The 21,400-nt window shown below is 31.8% G+C and overlaps 3 protein-coding genes across 3 annotated transcripts; 2 read left to right on the forward strand and 1 right to left on the reverse strand.

Moving 5' to 3' along the window:
- The first annotated feature begins 288 nt into the window (after positions 1-288).
- On the forward strand, positions 289-1,302 carry LOC113750811. Its single transcript, XM_027294753.1, has one exon. It carries the CDS (start codon positions 295-297, stop codon positions 1,300-1,302), a length of 1,008 nt encoding a protein of 335 aa, XP_027150554.1. The 5' UTR covers positions 289-294.
- A 1,747-nt stretch (positions 1,303-3,049) lies between these two features.
- On the reverse strand, positions 3,050-4,692 carry LOC113750812 (probable indole-3-pyruvate monooxygenase YUCCA11). Its single transcript, XM_027294754.1, has 4 exons — positions 4,078-4,692; positions 3,543-3,776; positions 3,310-3,432; positions 3,050-3,229 (listed from the first exon to the last, which is right to left on the reverse strand). The coding sequence occupies exons 1-4, from the start codon at positions 4,690-4,692 to the stop codon at positions 3,050-3,052; spliced, it is 1,152 nt and encodes a 383-aa protein (XP_027150555.1).
- Positions 4,693-16,119: 11,427 nt separating this feature from the next.
- Positions 16,120-21,366, forward strand: LOC113749214 (ras-related protein RABC1). Its single transcript, XM_027292892.1, has 7 exons — positions 16,120-16,298; positions 16,418-16,573; positions 18,137-18,205; positions 19,362-19,427; positions 19,561-19,682; positions 19,963-20,091; positions 21,090-21,366. The coding sequence occupies exons 2-7, from the start codon at positions 16,429-16,431 to the stop codon at positions 21,195-21,197; spliced, it is 639 nt and encodes a 212-aa protein (XP_027148693.1). The 5' UTR covers positions 16,120-16,298; positions 16,418-16,428; the 3' UTR covers positions 21,198-21,366.
- Positions 21,367-21,400: the final 34 nt, after the last annotated feature.

Raw genomic sequence — 21,400 nt, forward strand, 5'->3', positions numbered from 1 at the left:
CAATATATGTCCTAATCCAATATTTTACTCAATCTGTATTTGGCTTGTACCAACAAATAATGCCAAATGGTTGCTTATAAAATGCATTCTCAACAATTAAACAAATAATGAAATTGTCCTATGCAGTTAACTTGTAATAAAGGGTGCTATGACAGGTAAATAGACAAATGTCCAGAATATAATTTTCCTACATTTTCTTCCTCAAAAGCCAGCTTATATTAGTCTTTCTTCCTTTCTTCTTCAAGTCTTGTCCTCTTTCAACTTTCCAATCTGCATACTCTTGAAGAAACAATCATGGACAGAGAGCAAGAAGAGATGCAAGTCTTAGGCCTTTTTGGGATCTATGCAGAAGCCTACAAAGTGGTCTTTAGATGGAGAAAAATCTTCAGCAAAATCACCCTATCTTTGATCCTTCCACTATCCTTCATTTTCTTGGGTCATATAGAAATATCCCATCTACTCAAGATAAAAATCATCCACACTGAAAACCAATTGCATCGTGCCCAATCAGAGCCTCAAAAAAGCAAGAAACTCACTGATCTTGTATGGTCTGAATTGGCAATTCTGTGGCTTTTCAACATCACTTACTTCACATTTCTCCTCATTTTTTCTCTGCTTTCCACTTCTGCTGTTGTTTACACAATTGCCAGCATATATACCGGCCGAGAAATAACCTTCAAGAAGGTCATGAGTGTTGTCCCAAAGGTCTGGAAAAGGCTTGTGGTCACTTTTCTGTGCACTTTTCTTGCTTTCTTTGCTTATAACCTCATAGCTTTACTAGTTTTAATGATATTGACTATGACCCTTGGAGAAACGTTGATTGGTGCTGTTTTGTTAATCCTCTTGTTGATTGTGTATATTCTGGTCTTTGTCTACATGACCATAATTTGGCAGTTGGCCAGTGTTGTGTCTGTTTTAGAAGACTCATATGGGATCAAAGCTATGATGAAAAGCCAGGAATTAATCAAAGGGAAGATGCTGATTAGCATAGTTATATTTTTTAAGCTGAATTTGTCCCTTGCTGCAATTCAGCTGTTGTTTTATGCTCATGTTGTTCATGGTGGATGGAGATTTGGAGTATTACACCGTTTGGGATTAGGGATGCTGTGTTTGTTGCTGCTTTTCAAGCTGATTCTCTTTGGATTGGTGATTCAAACAATTGTCTACTTTGTTTGCAAGTCTTATCACCATGAAAACATTGATAAATCAGCCCTGTCGGATCATCTTGAAGCTTATTTGGGAGAATATGTGCCTTTGAAGTCCAAGGACGTACAACTGGAGCAATATGAATACGATGCTTGATTGTTGATTCTAGTATGGTAGCAAAATTTGTACTTTGATAATAATATCCTTTAGTTTTTTTTTTTCTCTATTTTCGTTTTTCATCCTAATTAGTGTTTTCCTTTTGGCTTATATTACTCCAAAGCACCCTCATGCTCTTTTATATGTACTTGTTATGTGTAGCATTAGATGTTAAAGGTATCTTGCTACTTGTGTTTACAACTAATTGTGACAAATCATTTTTACAATTGTAACTTGTGGTCAATTTTTATTTTACATATTACTTATTATTATCTAATTGTAACTCTCACAAAGAACAGATACTCATTAGTTATTGTTGAATTTTCATCAGTTGTGCTTAAAATCTGAAATTTTGAGAACCAAATTTGTTTTGATCAATACATTAGAGATCAATTTAACACAGAGACTAAATATTAGGAACCAAAACTGTAATTCTCCCTTGAGAAGGTGATGCACGATTAGAAATGTTCAAGTCTGGTTTGCTAGTAACTTTCATTGGCTTAGTTTGTTTATTATTTTTGTCTCATTGGTCGGCCCATCAAAATCAAATTGTCATTGATTGAGGGAACTTGGAGCTGGTGTGTAGCACATTTTGGTAGAGTACTGATAGGTGAATTAAGAACTTAAATAATTGAACCTCTTCCCAAACATTAAGAAGTGAACTGGAAAAATCCTATCAATTCACATAACGTTGCTGAAGTTTTCCTGTATATAACATATCTAGTTACATGAATTAGGAATTGATTAGGATAGAAGGAAAGCTAGAAAAATTTAAATGATAGCATACCAAATTATATAATCTAAAAGAAAAGCTTTATGATCAATATGCATTAGTTCCTAGATTAGGTCAAACTTCAGGCTTAATAGCGCTTTGGTATGTAAATGTTCCAACTTGGACAGCTCTAATGCTTACCTGCTGCCTGATTAGTGTGCTTTATTAGCTAAGCATTTCAAGAAACATCAATTTGACTCACCTTTGATTGTTAATTTAAAACTCTGCACACTCAGCCAACCTGAGCCAAGAAGAAAATAGATTGACAGAAAAATGAAATGAACAACAAGAAGAGGACAATTACAAAAAGATTTTTTTTGGAGCTTCGTTGAATTCCTATAACCAATTCATTTTCATGGGCAATTTTTCTTGCTCGTCTTGTCAGCGTTTATTTTTCCAAGTTTTTCCCAAACATGTGAATAAGCCTTTTACCCCTTTAGGCATTCTTCTTTTGTTACTAGATGATGGTGGGAAAATAATATAGAGATTAAAGTAACATCCATGCATGTATATGTTACTATGGGGTTTTCTTTTTTTTTTTCCCCCCTTTTTGGTGTAAGCAAGGCTTGTCATTTTCACTCATTTTTTGCCTGCAATATCTGTGAAATTCAAGAGGCTTAATATTTTCTTCAGCGGTGTGATGTGATTGTTTGATGCTTTTCAATAATTAGCCGTTTAATTTCTTGATTTGACGAGTAAGGAGAGTGTTGTAGCGAGGGAATAAGAGTGAAAATAAATTAGTTAATTCTAATAAAACTAAGTATTCATTAATTGAAATGATTATTTGATCAAAATGCAAGTACAGAGGACCAAGAACAAAACTTTGATATGAATAAGAATTTCATTATTCATGGTAATAACTGATAGGTAGCTTGCCACTAATGGCACCGATACAATATGATTCATTGCATGTCCGGGTATGTAAAATAGCATCATCAAGTGATATTGTTATATTTCTTCAATATACTTCAGCTTTTAATTCTTTTCCTTCCCTGGCATGAAATTGATATCTTCAGCTATATTCATGGCATCTTTAGATATTCCAAACAGTCCAGAGCTTGAGAATCCTGCACAATACAATCCATCATCTCCCTTCCAGTGATTGGGTCTGCTTTTCTGGGGCATTCCATCTTCATTGAAAAGGCTAGTTTCATCCTTCATTAAATATCATAAAAGGATAATCAGTAATACTGGTAATTAATTCCAAGTAAACTTAAAGGTTTCATTTCAAGTACCTTTAACCATGTTCTCACTGTGCTTTTGTAGCCAGTAGCAAAAACTATGGCATCAAAATTTTTCTTAATGCCGTTTGAAAATTCAACATAATCTCCATCAACCCTCTTCACTGCCGGTAGAACCTGACAAGAAACAGTAGTGAATGTCTTATATCGAGTTTTATTTCATCTTGACCAAAAAAAAAAAAAAAAAAAAAAAGGAAGGATGCCATGAGTATGTCAAAGTAGTCTACCTGAATTTTTCCACTTTTGATCATTTTCAAAGTCCCAACATCTATGACAGGAGATTGTCCTGTCATATTTTTGAGAAGAAAAGGTCCCTTGTCTGGCCTTACAAGCCCATATTTAGCAAGGTTTCCATGCAGGAACTTGTTAAGCATGACTACAGTGCGATCCACTAGATCACAAGGAATGAATTTCAACAGTTGCATTCCAAATCGCACCATTTCCTTGGTTAGAACATGAACCTGAAATTAGAAAAGGTAAAATTTATGTCTGTGGACAGAAACAAAGAACATGCCTTAGATTGCAAGAAACACAGATCTTTCTACTGGAAATGATCATGCTGATCGACTATAGTGGAATGAACTCTAGAAACTCTCTGTCCATGAATTTGCGTCTTGATCTATGTCTTTTATGGAGATCATGACAGAGCAAAAGATTAGAAAAATAAATATGAAAAGTAAAAATTTTAGAAAATCATAAGAGTTGATGATGAGATCATGAGAGAGCAAAAGAGAATAAAACAAAAATATTAAAAGTTTTTACCGGGCTACGAATCACAATTGAGGTCTTAGCATCCCAGTCTGCTAAATCATAGGCTATTTCCATCCCAGAGTTTCCTGAACCAACAACTAATACATCTTTGTCACAAAAATTCTGGCCATTGTCATAATGGCTAGAATGCATGGCCACACCGCCAAAACTATCAAGACCTGGAATTTCTGGTATCAACCCTTGACCATTTTCGCCCGTGGCAACAACTAGAAATTTTGCAACATAATTTTCTATTGCCCCAGACAGTGCGTTTTTGGCCAAAACAAGCCATTTTTCATCAGTAACACCAAAAGATGCAGACTCAACAAGCCTACAATAAATGGGATTAATGTTAAAATGGGAAGTGTAGTCATCCAAATATTGGATGAAGCCATCTTTGGGTACAAAAGTTGGTGCATCAGAAGGAAATGACATGTGAGGAAGTTGGCAAAATTGCTTGGCCAAATGGAGTTTCAAACGACCATAAGTTCGTTTTTTCCAAAGAGAAGCACTGCAATCTTCTCGTTCTAGAACAATATTGGGAATGCCACGTACATTTAGGCACGCTGAAGTTGCAAGGCCAGCAGGGCCACCTCCAACTATGATAACTACAGTTTCTTGGTTCATTTTTGTTTCCTTTTTTGTTTTCCCTTTGGGTTGGTATTTGGTTGAGTCTGTGGTAAAATTACGTACGGATCACTGGGGTTTATATAGACCGTAATGGATAAAGCTCCCCAGAAAAGATTTGATGATGAGAACTTGGCTGGCCATTTCCTAGTGCTTTGCATTTGTATTATATGGAAGGTAAATAAAAGGTTTAAGCTGTACTATTTGTACTTTAAGCTGTACTATTTGTATCCTTACTTGACCAACTTTGGAATAATGCCAACCGCGTTAAGAAATTTGTTTCATTTTTTGCTAATTAAGCAACAAATTGTATTAATCTCTTGAATTTATTTATAGAAATGAAATATCTTTATTTGGAACAATTTTGTGTGGAAAACGCAAAATTGTATTGAATAAGTTATCTTTTCTCTACTTATGCATGTTTGGTTTAGCATATTTTCCTAAGATTCTCTAATCAAATTTTAGCATATGTATCCAGTTCCTGAACTGAGTTTCTTTAAGAAAATTACAGATAAAAACTTTTAGATTAAAAATTTATATTTGACAATTTTGTTTTGTTCTTTGCTAGCAGTTTCTTATATATTCTTGTCTCGCATATAATTAGCAACAAGGTCTTAAATTATTTTTACATTTTATTTGTCCAAGCTCAATTTAAACTTTTATTACCTTATCAACATATTAACAAAGACCATTACTGTGCAATGAAAAAAGTACAAAAACTGCAAAAAAAAAAAAAAAAATTACGTTGTAAAGATGCTAGTAGGAAAACTTAGTCGTGGATGTAGTGAGTTGCAATATTACTAATAGATAGACAGGGATACAGTAGGGCAGCCACTCTCTCCCTCAAAATTTTGGTAAAATCCTCTTAACCCTAGAGGAATATTGAGAATTTTCATTTAGAACTACTTTTTTTAAAGAAAATTTTCAGTGCCTCTCTCCAGCTAACTTTTGTCTTTGGAAAGATACTAACATTTGCCCTCGTCCACTCTTTTTGAATATTTATAAATTGCTATTTGTTTAAATGGTATAAAAAATAAACTTCTTATTAAATACTTTATTGTCATATATTATCTTCTTAAATTTTTCGATATTGTCTCCAAAAATATCTCTTTATAAACATACAAAATGAATATTTTTAACTAATTGGCTAACTTTGCAAAAAGTTTATTGTTTACAATTTGGTATTAAACTGTATAGCAATTTCATATATTTCTTCTTTTTTTAAGTACGATGCTAAAAAAGAGAAGATAGAGAGAGACATAAGTAATATGTATATATGTAAAATTTGATATGCTAACGGATACTTTTTCCCATATTGGTTATACAACACTCATTCTTTGGTTTGTTGGGCTTGATTTTTATTATTGTTTGGTTAAAATCATCTTGGCCATAAGCAACTTGATCTTATAGCGTTTTGGTTTCAAGTATTTTATTTTAAATTTTTTAGATGTCAAGACTAAATCTTAAGTCAAAAAATGAAAAACTAACGTACACTTCATAATTTTCAAAATTGCACTAATCAAAAAACTAATTTCCTACACTTATAACTTTGCCTTTCTATCCAAAAATCTTGACTCCAACACCGATTTAAATTGTTACCAAATATCACTTGTACATGTATTAGAAAGTGTAAACAAGTATTGAGAATTTAATACCATTATTAGTGTTAGATATTTTAGCAAAAAAAGCTTGGATGAGACGTAGAAGTGATGTTAATCACAAATTTGAAAAATCTAAACAAGCATTTTGAGGTTAACATCATTATTACATTGAGATATTTTACCAAAAAAGTTTTGATGAGACATAGAAGTGATGTTAAATACGAGGACCGCGGGCAGGAACGGTTGCAGCGGTTTTATGCATTTTGCACACCACGTAATTTTGTTTGCACAACGTGTAACTTTAGAACAAATTTTTGTGAGCCTCACACAAATTCTGAAAATCGAGATACAAGAAGTGATCTGAATCATATAAATTTTTTTGGCCAAATCATGGCCATGAATTGCCAGGAATGGTTGTCTCCCCTCCTCTAAATACAAAGTATAATAGCATCACGCTTGAAAAGTCAACTTTAAGAAAGATACTAATAGCTTGTTTTATGCATTTAAGGAAAATTGTCCATTATATCAATATAATCATGTGATTCAATAATGGTAGAACTTATTGGAATCTCGTTATATGGAAACTTAGACATTGTTTGATAACCCAATTTAGCACTTAAAATTAATGGATTCAGATCTTAACATATTCAGACCGTTTGATCACTAAAAACTGAACATCTGAATTAATTAAGTGGCACTGAATTTTCTAGGCAAAACTTGCTCCAAAATTAATTGATAAGCTATTCACTTATCACTAAATGTGATATACACTCAAATATATTAGATTTAATATTTAACAATTCAATAACTTAATGGATTCAGACTTCAGATTTCAGACTTCAATTTTCAAATTTTAGTTTTATCAAACCCACCCTTAGTAACAATTCTACTACTTGATACCTTAATGAGATAGGAATAGCATTTTATGCAACTCTGGTAGTCACAAAAAGCTTTTATGATTGCTTTAGAATATTGAAAAATATCGACATGCTTTATAGGGAAAAATATAAAAAGTAACACTTTTTTTGGATCATTTTGACTGGATTAATTGTACAGAGTCATACAATGGTTCAATTGTATCATCTAAGTTTTTTCTGGGTCTCTATTTTCTATATTTACTTGACCAAGACATTTCATTTTTCTAGGTATCCAAAGTACAAAAAAAAATAAATTGCAACCACATCAAGAAATTTCCCTTTTTTTGTTAATAAAATAACAAAATATCTTAACTCCTTGAATTTATTTGAAATACTACGAAATGAAATATTTTTACCTATCCAGAATAATTTTGTATGAAAATTATAAAATCAGCATATTTATTTAAGCATATTCTTTCAAGTGCCATGTTCCTCTAATTAATTTTTAGCATATACATCCAATTTCTAAGTTGAGTTTCTCTGATGAAACAGATCGCAAGAGGGGAAAAGTTTTAGATTAAAAGTTTAATACTTGGCAATTTTTTTTGTTCTTTACCAACAATTTCTTCTAAAGTCTTTGAATGAATTTGTATATAATTACCAACAAGATCTTAAACAATTTTAAATTTTATTTGTCCAAGCTCAATTTAAACTTTTATTACCTAATAAACATATTAACAAAAACTATTATTATATAAAATAATCAAAACATGAATAATGGTGCTAGTAGGAAAACTTAGTGGACTAGCGGGTTATAATAGTTAAAAGTGTGAGTGCTTTTAAATTAGTGCCGGAGGGAAAGGGCCACAACCCGAGTTTTGATATAAAAAAAAAAAAAAAAAACCTTTTAATCCAAGAGAACTTTTCAGAAATTTCATGTAAAACCGTTGTGTTGCCCTCCTTAAAATTCTAAATATATTCCATTTCCTTTCCCCCTTCCACATAAATTCTCCTTTGAAAAATTATTAATTCTTGAAATATTTCTAGGTTGTTTGACCTAGAAATGGCAACATGGATAAATGGTTGATAAATGGTTTTAGTTAAATGGATTGTGGATAAAATTAATCCGATCCAATTAGAACCATTTAATAAATGGATCTAATTAGATGCCATTTAAATGGAAAACCACGATTCATCCATTTAACCATTTACTCACCCAAGTCCTAAATTTAGGATCCAAATCTGCATAGCAATTTATATTCCAAAAATTTCTGTATCTCCTTCGGCAATCCCAATCTTAACAAATTTGATGAAAAGATGAAATAATGATGCTGCAAATTTATGATTTATGTAAATACTTACAAATCAATTCAATATCGCCTAAACAAAAGATGAAATGAAAATGAATAGAGTGTACGCTTTTTTCCTCTTCAACTGAGTAAAATTCTCTAATTTATTTGCTGAGAACAGGGACATGTAATACTATGCCATATTGCTGGACCATCTACAATTTCTCTCTTAACAAATGAATTAGCCGCCACTTTTTGAAAAAAATAAAAATAAAATTACTTTGACATTAGTTGATGATTTTTCTATCCTTCGATCCCTTCCTTAATGAAAACGGAAAATTGCAGAAACCTCCCTTGATCAGGTTTTTGACACTAGTACTCACCTCCCTTGTGATTTAAGAAATAGCATTGATCTTCCTTGAAGTTACTGATTCTATGGCATATTCAGCCTAGACTATAAAAAATGCCATTAAAATATTGTTTTAAGAAGTGAAATGAGAAATTTGTGCTATATTTGCCCTTTGTGTTGCATGCCAAGTAGTATTAGCAAAGGAATGACAAAACACAACAAAACAATTAATAATTAATAAACTTCAGGGGTGTAAGTGCAAACCCTTTTAGTTCACATAAAATAGTTGAAGTATCATGAACCAAGTAACAGAAAGTTAAAACCGGCTAGATTTGCAAGTTATGGCAACAACTTATAAAGGAAAAATTTGACACATAAAACTCTCTATTAGTAATGTGTGTGGCTGTTTGTGAGGGTAACATAGCTACTTTCATTGAATTTAGTTTGACAGCTTGAGGTGAAGTGTTGCAGCAAAGAGAATGGCTTCTTCAAACCATAGGAAGGATCATACAACTCCCCAACATACTTCACAATCAAGAACAAATATTGCAGCTGCAATCAAACAGCAACATTGAAGATTTCTGAGAGTGAAAATAACCCCAACAAGTTATATTTTTGTTATGCAACATGGTAGAACTAACAAGTAGTTTAATTCATTACTTAATTTGTTGACAAGAAACAGGTTTTCTTTTTCTTTTTTTTTTTTGCAAAATTCGTTCATTAGATTTCTCCAAATAATTAGGGTATCAAGATAAATTCTCACAATCTTTTGTCAGCAATAGACTCCAATTTCCTCCTAGGGGAGGTCAGTTCTATTTTTTAAATTACAGGGGGAGATGAGTGCTAATGTCAGAAACCTCTGGAAAGATTTTTGCAATTACCCCTAATGAAAAATGTCCTAAGGTTCCACTGCTATAAGAGTAAAAAAAAAAAAAAAAAAAAGCGGAGACCGAATTGTGATTTACTTAAGAAGCTGATGATTGATATTTGATATATAAAGAATGATACTAGAAAAATTTTTTAAAAAGCTCAAAGGACGATTAGAAGAGGAATAGTTCGGGAAAGGAAGAAAGAATAATATCAGGATATAAGAGATGGAGGAAGTGGCCCGAAAAAAGTCAGTTTTAGCTAATGACTAAATTAATACACTTATGTCTTTTCTCGTCTTTGATCTGCTAATTGGATATACATGGATTATATCGATAATCCATTTAAATCCATCAACTTAACTGGATTTAAATGATTATCCAGTTAGAGTAGCTAAGTTTATTCAAGTCATCCAAATCCATATAACGATGGTCTATAGGGATAGGTAAGTGGATATCAATCAATTTTGCTACTTCTACTTTGAGCTACAAAACTTGACCTCTTATTAAGTACTTTAAATTACATATTATCTTCTTAACATTAAGTACTTTAACATTACATATTATCTTCTTAACATTATAGTTATGTCTTTTCTCGTCTTTGATCTGCTAATTGGATATACATGGATTATATCGATAATCCTTTTAAACCCATCAACTTAACTGGATTTAAATGATTATCCATTTAGAGTAGCTAAGTTTATTCAAGTCATCCAAATCCATATAACGATGGTCTATATGGATGGACAAGTGGATATCAATCCATTTTGCTACTTCTACTTTGAGTTACAAAAGTTGACCTCTTATTAAGTACTTTAACATTACATATTATTTTCTTAACATTTTAGGTATTGTCTCCAAAAGATATCTTCATATACATGTAAAGTGAATAATTTGTAGCTAATTGGTTATGTTCCATATATGCACTTTGAAACTAGAACTTTGCCATATATTTATTTTCTATAATTTGGTATAAAATTGGGGTGAATTTATGTATTTTTTGTATGTAGGATTTAAGAAAGAGAACATAAAAGACTTGAGTAATTATATAAATTCAATATATTTACTAACGCATATTTTAATCCATACTTGGTATATAGTTTCCTTATTATGGTTTTTGGACCTGATTTTTATTCTTGCATTGTTAACATCATTTTTATTATAATCAACTTGCTGTTATAGAATTTTGGTTTAACATATTTTACTTTAAATTGCAATTCGATATCAGGATTGAATCATTAAGTCAAAGAAAAGAAATTGGCATATAATTCATAATTTTCAAAATCACACTCATACAAAAACATTTCCTACACTTGTTATTCGTCCCTCTCCAACCAGAAGTCTTGCTCTACTTTTGTTTTACATTGTTATCCAATGTTACTCATACATGAATTAGAAAACCTAAACAAGTATTCATAGAATAATTATTAAGATTGGATATTTTACTAAAAAAAAAAAAGCTTTGATTAGACATAGTAGTGATGTTAAACATGAAGTACAGTAATATCACTTGAAAAGTCAATCCAATGAAGTTTCATGTACTTAAGGAAAACTAGTACCTAGAAACCATTATATTAACATAATATAAATCAATCATGAAAGGATTTACCAAAATCTGTTTGTATGGATACTTAGTGAAAGTATCATACTTCTTGTCTTATCTTAGATTACAACGGCATTTCATGCAACTTTGGCAATTGCAAATAGCCTCTATGCTGGTTTTAGAAGGTTGAAAATTTTCAAAATGCACTATAGGTGAAAAAAAATTTAAAAAAAAAACAGTACTTTGTTTGGAATCATACAATGTTTCAATTTATTGTTATTCTATTGAAAACCCTTTTGATGAAAGTTTATTTTTCTAAACAACTAATAGCAATTGCCAATGAGGGGACCTTAGCAGATAAAGTTACGTGACAAATTCAATGCAATATTTAATTTGAAATATTTTTTTTTTTTAAAAAGGATGTAAAGTTTGTATGGGATAAGCATGTTTAGTTTAGCGTATTATCGTAAGCACCATGGTCCTTTAATTAATTGAGTTTTGGTATATGTATCCAATTTCTACCATGGTTTTTTTTAAAACTAATACTATGAACTAATTTGCAAGAAGAAAAGATAAATTTTAGATTAAATGCTTATATATGATAGTTACACTTGTTCTTTACCAATATTTTCTTCTAAATTCTTGGGATGAGTTTGCATATAGTTAAAAACAGGAATATAAACTCGCAAAAAATAATTTTTGGCCATTTTTAGATTTTATTGGTCCAAACTCAAGTTAAACTTTTATCACATAGTTACAAGGGTTAGGCTATAATAGTTAAATGTAGAAGCATCCTATATTTGTAATCAAATATTACCCATCCATGCATTAGAAGATATATTTGAATTAGAAAAGTCAAAAATTTTCTTTTTTAAACAGATGCTACTATATTTTAGATTTAACTTTGAAACTAAAAAGTGAATATTAAGAAACCTACTATTTAGTTGTTTTTAATTGTGAAAAACTAGTTTGTACAAGCCATTATATGAATCATGACAATATTTTACACATTAATGTTTTTGAACACTATAGAAATATTTCATGTAGTAGTATAATAATGCCAATCAACTTTAGCAAGGTTCACCAAAATTTTCTTGTATGGAAACCTAGTCAAAATGATGCTATTTGATGACTTAACAAAATATGAATAGTATAATATGCAACTTAAATTGACTGTTGAAGAATAGCTTTTCGGTAGCTTTTAAGTGTTGAAAAATATCAATTTACTTTTTATGAAAATAAATGGCAGTTTTACTTGGGCTACCTTGTTTAGATTAATTGTATGGAGTCACAAAATGAACTAGTTTATTGTTATTGTATCCAATTTACTTTTATGAAAAACTAACTTTAATAAAAGGTACATGGAATTTTAAGTAGATAATCCTTTAACAAGGTGAATATATTAATTTATTTAATTCATTTTTTATTGTACAAAACTCTTATAAAACTTGTTTTTAAGAATAAATAAGGGCTTTCTTTGCCTGTTAATATAGGTAAAAATGTAATCTCCACAATTAAATTGATTTCAATACTAGGAAAGCTATTTTTGACAAAATTGATTTTCAAAATCACATTGTTAATCTTTTACTAACAATTAAGACAAAAGCATTTTTATCTTTTTATGCCAGAACAATGCGATTCCTCGCAACATTGAGCAATTACAAATCATTGTAAAATAGGAGACACTTGTTTTTTAATCTTTCACGACTTAAAAATTAATGACAATTAAGTTAATTAATTTGAGTTGTGCACAAATGATCATAAATTGTTCTTACAAAAATTTTACAACAAATATGGGCTCATCTAAACTAGTTCATACAAAAATAAAAAATAATACTAATAAAATAAGGTAGTCATACAAAGTTAATAGTAGTAGAACCTAAAAAGGAAGAAAACTTTCAAATTGGAGTAGAGTTCACTCTCTGATGAGTTCTTCTAAAAAAATTTACAAATTTCTTTACAATTTGTTATGTATTATGGACACAATAATGTCTAAGTTCCTATTGAACTTTATTTGCTTATTCTTAAATTTTTAAAACATGTGATCATTTGGTTTTAAAACAAATTGGCAAATATCAAAATAAATCAATCTAGCAATCTTAACAATATTAGTTCATTACTTCATCATTTTAGACTAAGCACTGTTTAGATTGATTGGTGTAAACTAGAAAAAATTAGGGATAATTTCAGAAACCTCTCCCTAAGGTTTCTAACATTTTCACTGACCTCCCTTAAGGTTTTAAAAATTACGCTAACCTCCTTTGTCAGAAATTTGGGCCCCATTACTTACATAAGATATAGTGAAAGTACTACTTTGCCCTAATACATTATGCATTATTACAAGTGGATATTTGACAAAAAAGGTTAGGGCACTAAATAAATAAGAGTAATTAATTAAACCAAAATAATGATTATTTCATCTCAAATTAGCAACCATAATTACAATCAAAAAATGGTGTCAATTGCTATCCTAAGATGTCGCTATTTTTGTGATTGTTATTAATTGACAATGATCAAGATAGACAATCTTATATAACCTACACAAATAAATCTTATCAGCAAGAGAAATAGAAGAATTTTTTGACCGGTTTATTTTGTTGAATCTTATATCAAGACAAAACTATTCATGCCTTTTGTTGCTGATTTGTTGATTAAGACATGTATGTTTTCTGCACCAATACTTTTACTTTCACCTTGTCAACTACAATAAAAAGATTAATTTTTTACCCAAATTGAGATGCTTATACCAATAATTTAATGGTTTTATAGAGTTAGTTGTGTCTTGTATATTTAGTTGCAAATGACAAAAAAATATAGCCATTACAATTTGCACTAGCTATGTGCAAAGACCATTGTTGCTTCAGGTTATAGTTGTTGCATCTTTTCAAATTTTACATATAACTCCTGACTTTTATTAATTATTTTATTCTTTACTAATACAACTTGAGGACAATTAGAAAAGGACATATATGGAAGAAAATTATCATCTCACTCCTTAAAAATACTTTTTAAATAGTACATTTTTCTGAATTGGATTGATTTTGTTACCAAAAACTTAAGTTTAAGGGATGTTAGTGAAATTTTCAAAACCTCAAGGGAGGTCAGTGTAGGTCTTAGAAACCTCAGGGGAGGTTTCTAAAATTATTCATTGAAATTAGATATTATGTTATGTTCTAAAACAAAAAAAAAATCTTATTAGTTTAAAATCTCATTGATTTAAAACAAAAGGGAAGAAGGTAATTCTATCTAAAAAGCCACCTTAATATATTGGGGTGCTCACAATTCACTAGAGCTGTTAAACGAACCGAACTGTTCGGTAGCTCGGTTCGTTTTGACACGTTCGTGTTCGTGAAAGACTCGTTTGAAACCTTAAACGAACCGAGTTCAAACGAATTTTTTTGTTCGATTAATAATCGAGCGAACACGAGCAAGTTTACGAGTTTTAACGAATGTTCGAGAACACGAGCATATTCGCGAGTTTTAACGAACGTTCACGAACATAGACATAATTATCATTTGACAAATTTTAGGGTTAATTTTATGGCTAGACTTTTATATTTGGAGGGTTTTATTTGTTATTTTTATGTTAATGTTAGTTATATAGTTAATGAATAATAGAATTTAGTCACTTAGTACTTTAATTATTTTTTAGAATGATTAATGATTTGTATGGCATATTTAAGGCTTAAAATAATTTGGATTCGAGCATTTCGAGCATGTTCACGAACGGCTCATTTATGTTAAACGAGTCGAACACGAACTCGAATTCGAACATGAATTGTGCTTAACGAATCGAACACGAATACAGGTTTGGAGTTCGAAAAGTAACGAACGAATATGAACGTTGTTCAAATCACTTAACGAACAGAGATCAAACATGAGATACTCGGTTCGATTCGACTCGTTTACAGCTCTACAATTCACCAAATTCACCTTAATATTAGGCACTTAAACATGCTGTCAGAAAAACCTTATTGGTCTAAAACAAAAGGGAAGAAGATAATTCTGTTTAAAAATCCACCTTAATATATTGGTGTCCTAAGTCCTTCTGCACACCTTAATATAATTCTGTCTAAAAAAGGGGATTAAGTCCCTCTTTAAACTGTAGATCGAGAGTTTGAACCCCACCTACAATGAAAAAAAAATCTAAAAGTGATGCTAGAATACTCCTTTGGTCTAAGTATACCGGATTGCTCGATTAGAATTGGAATTGTCAAGTCATCCATACCATAACTTTTTATTTTACTCAATTCAATCAAAACAAGAATTAATTTAGATCTGTATACGTGCTAACCCCTTACATAGTCTTTTTGGACTCCCCTTTCTTGTAGAATATGATAGATTATGTTTATAAAAATGTTATCGTTGCAGCGAAAAAAAAAATATTGGTGTGCTCACAATTCACCAAATTTTGTTGGTTTACTATGTGCGCACACAGACACACTCAATCAATAACGATGTAACAAAAAAAACATTTTTGTTACTTAACCAACCATGAGCAGAAGCAAATTAAATACATAAAAAATGCTAATAAGTAAGATTCATGAAGAAACAATTAATGCAAGAAACAGTCAATTGAAAAGTAAGAATCATACTTCTAATTCTTTCAATCTACGAACAAATTAACTATTTTATAACCATTTGATCCCTCTATCAGCAAAAAGAATTTAGTAAAATATATCATAAATAGATTTTTCTTTAACAATATACCAACAAATGAACTATTTCATAACCATTTGATCCCTCTATCAGCAAAAAGAATTTATATACAATAGATTAAAACTAAAAAAAAAAAAAGAGGACAGCTGGAGAAGCTAGAATCAACGTGGACACCCAAACACACCCACTAATATAAAATTGATTTCTTTAGACGCAAAGCTCTTTTTTCTTTTTCTTTTCTTTTTTTTTTTTGAAAAACTTTAATTTCTCTTCTAATTCTCTCAATTGATCAACTTTTTAAATTCCTCGGAACTTTTTTTCCCTTCTCCCTTCAGCAACCTTTTCTCCTTTCCTCTTTTTAATAAATTCTTCAATTAAATTATCAATTTTCTGTACAGACAAATTTCCCCCTAACTTCTTACAGATTTGAGATTGCATTCAGGTAATAATGATTGTTGATCCAATTGCAGGTTATATGTGTCCTTGTTTTTGGTTGTTTTATTATCTTTGCAAGTGATTGGAATTGGATTTTTTTATTTTAATTCTGTGAATTGAAATTAGGGTTTTTGGAGATGGAATCTTCGTCGTCGGCATCGGCGGCGCAGGAGTTTGATTACTTGTTCAAGCTGTTATTGATTGGTGATTCAGGTGTTGGAAAGAGCAGTCTTTTGCTCAGTTTCACTTCCAATACGTTTGAAGATCTCTCTCCTACCATCGGTGATCATTCATTCTCATCTTCACCTCATTCGCTTAGTTCTTTGTTTTCAACTCTTTTAGTATCTCGATATGGAAGATATGGAAGTTTTGGTGACGGAATTGGTCATTTATTGTTGTGGGGAATTGTGAATTTGAATGATAGAACGAACTAAAGTCGAAGGGATTTCTAGGATTTTAGACGAAGAATTTGTGGAATAAATTTAAAGTTTGTGCAATTTTGTGTTATTTGTTTTTGTTGATTAAATGTAGTATACTATGGGATAGATATTAAACGAAAATAAAAAAATATAGAGTAGATATGTATCACTAGTTGGTGGTGCTTTGTGCTTATCTTTGGAATGTTAATAAGTAGGATAGCGGGTTCTTGAGGATTTGGAAATTATTGGAATTAAGCTGGAATTTCTTATCTGTCATTGATAATGGTAATGAATTGGTCTGTGCTTATTTGAACTTTTGGTTTTGATTATCATCGCAATCTTATGCTCTGCCTTGAGAACATGATGACTGATATAGAGCATGTTTTCTTCATTTTTCGCTGATTAAAACCGAGTTCTTTTTGCTGATTTTCAGCCTCTGTATATTGAACAATTGCTAACAATTTGAAACACAGTGTGCTGTACGTTTACGTGGTGATTGTAGGGACTTGATCCCTCTTTAAACAAGTACAAAATGAACTCCTTGCCAAGTTATACACTAGATGGTGCCACCCTCATTATCAACCTATAGTTATATCGTGATCATTTTACCACCATCTTTGGCACCAGTATTGTGAAATAAAACTTTGAAGAAAAGGCTGTATTGGCGTTAATCAACACTAGCTTCCCTGCTATTTACGCTCACCACCCTCCTGTTATTTGCTTGTAAATACACATCTGGATGCAGATTAATGAATTCTTAGCTGAGAAAAGGGAAAAATCAACTAAGGCAAGCGCTGCCAAAACACGGGAAAATACTTTACAGGCAAAGCTTAGATTAGTCTGCAAAATTGATGGTTAATAAATGTATTAAACAATATATCTCAATTCCCTGGTGCAGTGTGTTTCCATAAGATATCAAACATAAAAATCAAATCCCAGTGACTGATGTCCTTAACCTGGTTGGGAAGTCACCTTGACTATACCAATATGTAGTATGAGAACTTTTATGCTTTTGTCAATTAATTGGCTGCATACCAGTAACTATGTTAAGCTATAAAAATGCGCCCTAAAGTGGATATGTCATGTTCAGTGCTTTGATACAATTATTCAAAGACCAAAATAAAATTGGAATTGCATTTCATGATTAGGGGGCATTTGCAGTTACACTGTGAATCTGGATTCTTTATTAGTCATTTGACTTACTTTAATATCGATCTTAATAAATATGAAAAACTAAGGACGTAAGAATAATCTGGATTTGGCTTGTGTTGGTTATAACCTTTACAGTTTTCTTTTACACTTGTAGATTTTATGTTGCTAAACGTTTAAGGCAGTCTAATTATCAAGTTTGTACCTTTGAATTTAGTTTTATTTGGCCTTTGCGTTGGAATCATAGTTATCAATATTTCTTGGTTTCTGCCTTCAGGTGTGGATTTTAAAGTAAAATATGTCACTCTTGGAGGGAAGAAGTTGAAGCTTGCCATTTGGGATACAGGTAATATGACCAGTAGATTGTGAATTGCTAAATTCTTCTGTTTATGGTTTTTTGATTTAATTGACAAAGGATCATTTCCATTTATATACTCTTCTAATAATGATATGTTGTGCATTGCTTGTGACTCTTGTTTTGTGAGAATATTTAAGCATTGATTCTGCTCTGCTACGATAACTTTCTTTTCTTGCTGATGATGGGAGTAGCATCTTAATTTGGAGCTGTTTAGAATTCGCAAACTAATTCAAATGTTTTCAAACCTTTGCTTTTACCCCATTACTCCCCACTTTTATTACTGAATCTATCTCAAAACTCATATCAGAAATATAACAATTCAAACTGCACACAGGCCTTTTGACGGTAACAGAGCATTTTTATAACAGAACCTTTTGAGAAGGAAGTGTGAGGTGGTTTTTTTTTTTTTTTTGGGGGGGGGGGGGGAGGAAGGAAGGGAGGGAAGGAGGAGAAAGGAGAGAAGAGGAAAAGAGGAGGGAGGGGGTGGGTGAAGGTGGGGGAAGGAGGAGGGAGGAAGTGGCAGGAGGTTGAAGGGGGATGGAGAAGGATAATTTTCAAAAGTTTTAAAAACACCCCAAAAAATTTTAAATTTAAAAAACACCCCAAAACATACCATGCTATGCTAGTTTTTCAAATACAATGCTACAATAGAGTTTAAGAAAACACCCTGAGGAACAACTAATCCATACAGACCCGTAGTCGTTAATATGCTTCATTTTCTTGGATTGATTTTTGTGAACTTGAGCAAGCTCCAAAACTTATGCTTCATTCATTGTGGAAATATCTGGCCTTGCCTATCGCATGCCTGCTACCTTACAAAACAGGGGTATAATTGTAGCTGAGAATGGAAGCATAAGTCTAATTTTTCATTTCTCCCATAGACATCAACACATTCTCTTTGGCTGAGTTATCCGGTTTTCGATTTTGATAAATGAATATAATTTATGAAAGTAATAGCAGTCTATGATGTACAATGAAATATCTAATATGTTTCTTAATATACAATATATGACTTGCTCTGAAGTATGTAATATGTTTTTTAATATACTGAATGTGTATGAAATATCCTTCGAAGCTGATATTGTCATTATATTACCTCTTTTTAGATATGGCTTTTTACTTTTTTATTGTTCATTGTTTGCAGCTGGTCAGGAGAGATTTAGGACATTGACTAGTTCATATTACAGAGGTGCTCAAGGAATTATCATGGGTACAGTTTGTTTTTTTGTATTATTGCGGTTGTCCTTATTCCTGTTATCATCTTGCTTATGTCTTTGGATGTATATTCTGGCTTCTTCTTGTTCTTGATTTTTCAACTACCTAATTACTTCCTACTGTAACAGTTTATGATGTAACTCGACGCGAAACATTCACGAATCTCTCTGATATATGGGCCAAAGAAATAGACTTGTATTCTACAAACCAAGACTGCATCAAGATGCTTGTGGGCAATAAAGTGGACAAGGTATCCCTTTACAAGGCCTCACGCTTATCTATATTTATAGGGGATGTGTAGGTTCAAGCCTATATTTGAAGTATTTTTAGATCCTGGTTCTTCCTATTTCTAATCTATATTCCCAACGAATCTGGAGATTTTGGGTATTGGTGTTTTGGGTATGACACTGACTCAATCTTTCAGTTAGAGTGTACTTGGATGAATATATCTGTATGTGGTACATAATTTTTTTTATGTGGGTGCTCATAACTATAAAGATAGTTGCTAAATCTAAAAATCTTTTGCCCAGGAAAGTGAAAGAGTTGTCAGCAAAAAAGAAGGAATAAACTTTGCAAGGGAATATGGTTGCCTCTTCATTGAATGCAGTGCCAAAACTCGAACTAATGTGGAGCAGTGCTTCGAAGAACTTGTTCTAAAGGTATCAAATGATTTATCATCTTTGCATATATGTGTTTAAACTTGTAGTCTGAAATTGACTTGAGTAATATTTGGTAATCTGTTTGACATGTTGAATCGAAAGCGGGACAATTGAAAATTTTAGTCGATTTATTGTACTTCTGTTACATCAGAGTATTGTTTTTCAGCTTGTTTTAGTGGTTTACATTCAGTGACATCTATAGTGAAAGTGAATATCTGTGAGCTAATTCCATTTGATGAGGATGAACTGTTGATCTATTTGGATATCTAGTGCATGAACTGTGAGGACAAACTATTTACCCTTTTTTTAATTTTTTATAGCTGGGGAGAGGTGGGGGGATGGGGAAGGGAGATTTGAACTCAGGACCTCTAGTTCCTGGAACTTCAACCTTAGCAACTATGACCAAGGCCTCCTCCGCAGACAAACTATTTACCTATTTGGATATCTAATGCCTATGTATGGCTATTGATTGGTTGTTCTCGAGTTGAAAAAGAAAATGACTAAGTTGCAGAACTATCCAAAATGGTAAAATTAACAATATAAGAAAGATGAAACCCTCGTTGCCTTTTGGTTCTCCGAATTGAGAGGCATGAATTTGAAGCTAATCTTGTAACCTAATTGTCTTCCTTTGCTCATTTAGGCTCTGCTTCTTCATCTGGTATCTTTCACTGTCATAGTTGGGTGCTCTTCAATAATCTGAACAATGGATTTGTTAGTTCAAGAAGTATTGTAAAATCAGTTTACTTTTGTTGTAATCAGGATGCTATGCACCAGCCTAGATTTTGTCTGGAAGTTCTGTTCCTGGGCTTGTAGATGTGTTGCTTTTTGTAGTTTGATTTTACTATAACTGTTTGGTATCACAATACAACCACATGCTTGCTGTTGTAGATTTAGTTCCGTGATTCTCTGGATGTGTCTAGATAAATGTCATTACCATGGCATTTCGCGTAGTTTTCCTGTTGTGTAGCAGATGTTTACATGCTTCATTGTTTCTGCAGATCTTGGAGACTCCCAGCCTCCTGGCTGAGGGCTCAGCCGGTGTGAAGAAGAATATCTTCAAGCAGAAACCACCAGAGACTGATGCATCGACCAGTGGCTGTTGCTGAAGTTTCTCACACTTACACAATTTGGATCTATTTCTTTGCCCCATGTAATCGTTTTCCAGTTTGTTTTTAACCAAAAAAATAGAAAAAATCTTTTTATCTCCTTGAACAAATCTGCACATGTTCTGCATTTCCCTTTCTATATCACTTATTTGCATCTTGCTTTATCGTTGATCGATCTGGTCAGTTGAAATTCTAGTAACCTA

Source organism: Coffea eugenioides, chromosome 10 (assembly GCF_003713205.1).
Source record: "Coffea eugenioides isolate CCC68of chromosome 10, Ceug_1.0, whole genome shotgun sequence".
NCBI classification, from domain to species: Eukaryota; Viridiplantae; Streptophyta; class Magnoliopsida; order Gentianales; family Rubiaceae; genus Coffea; species Coffea eugenioides.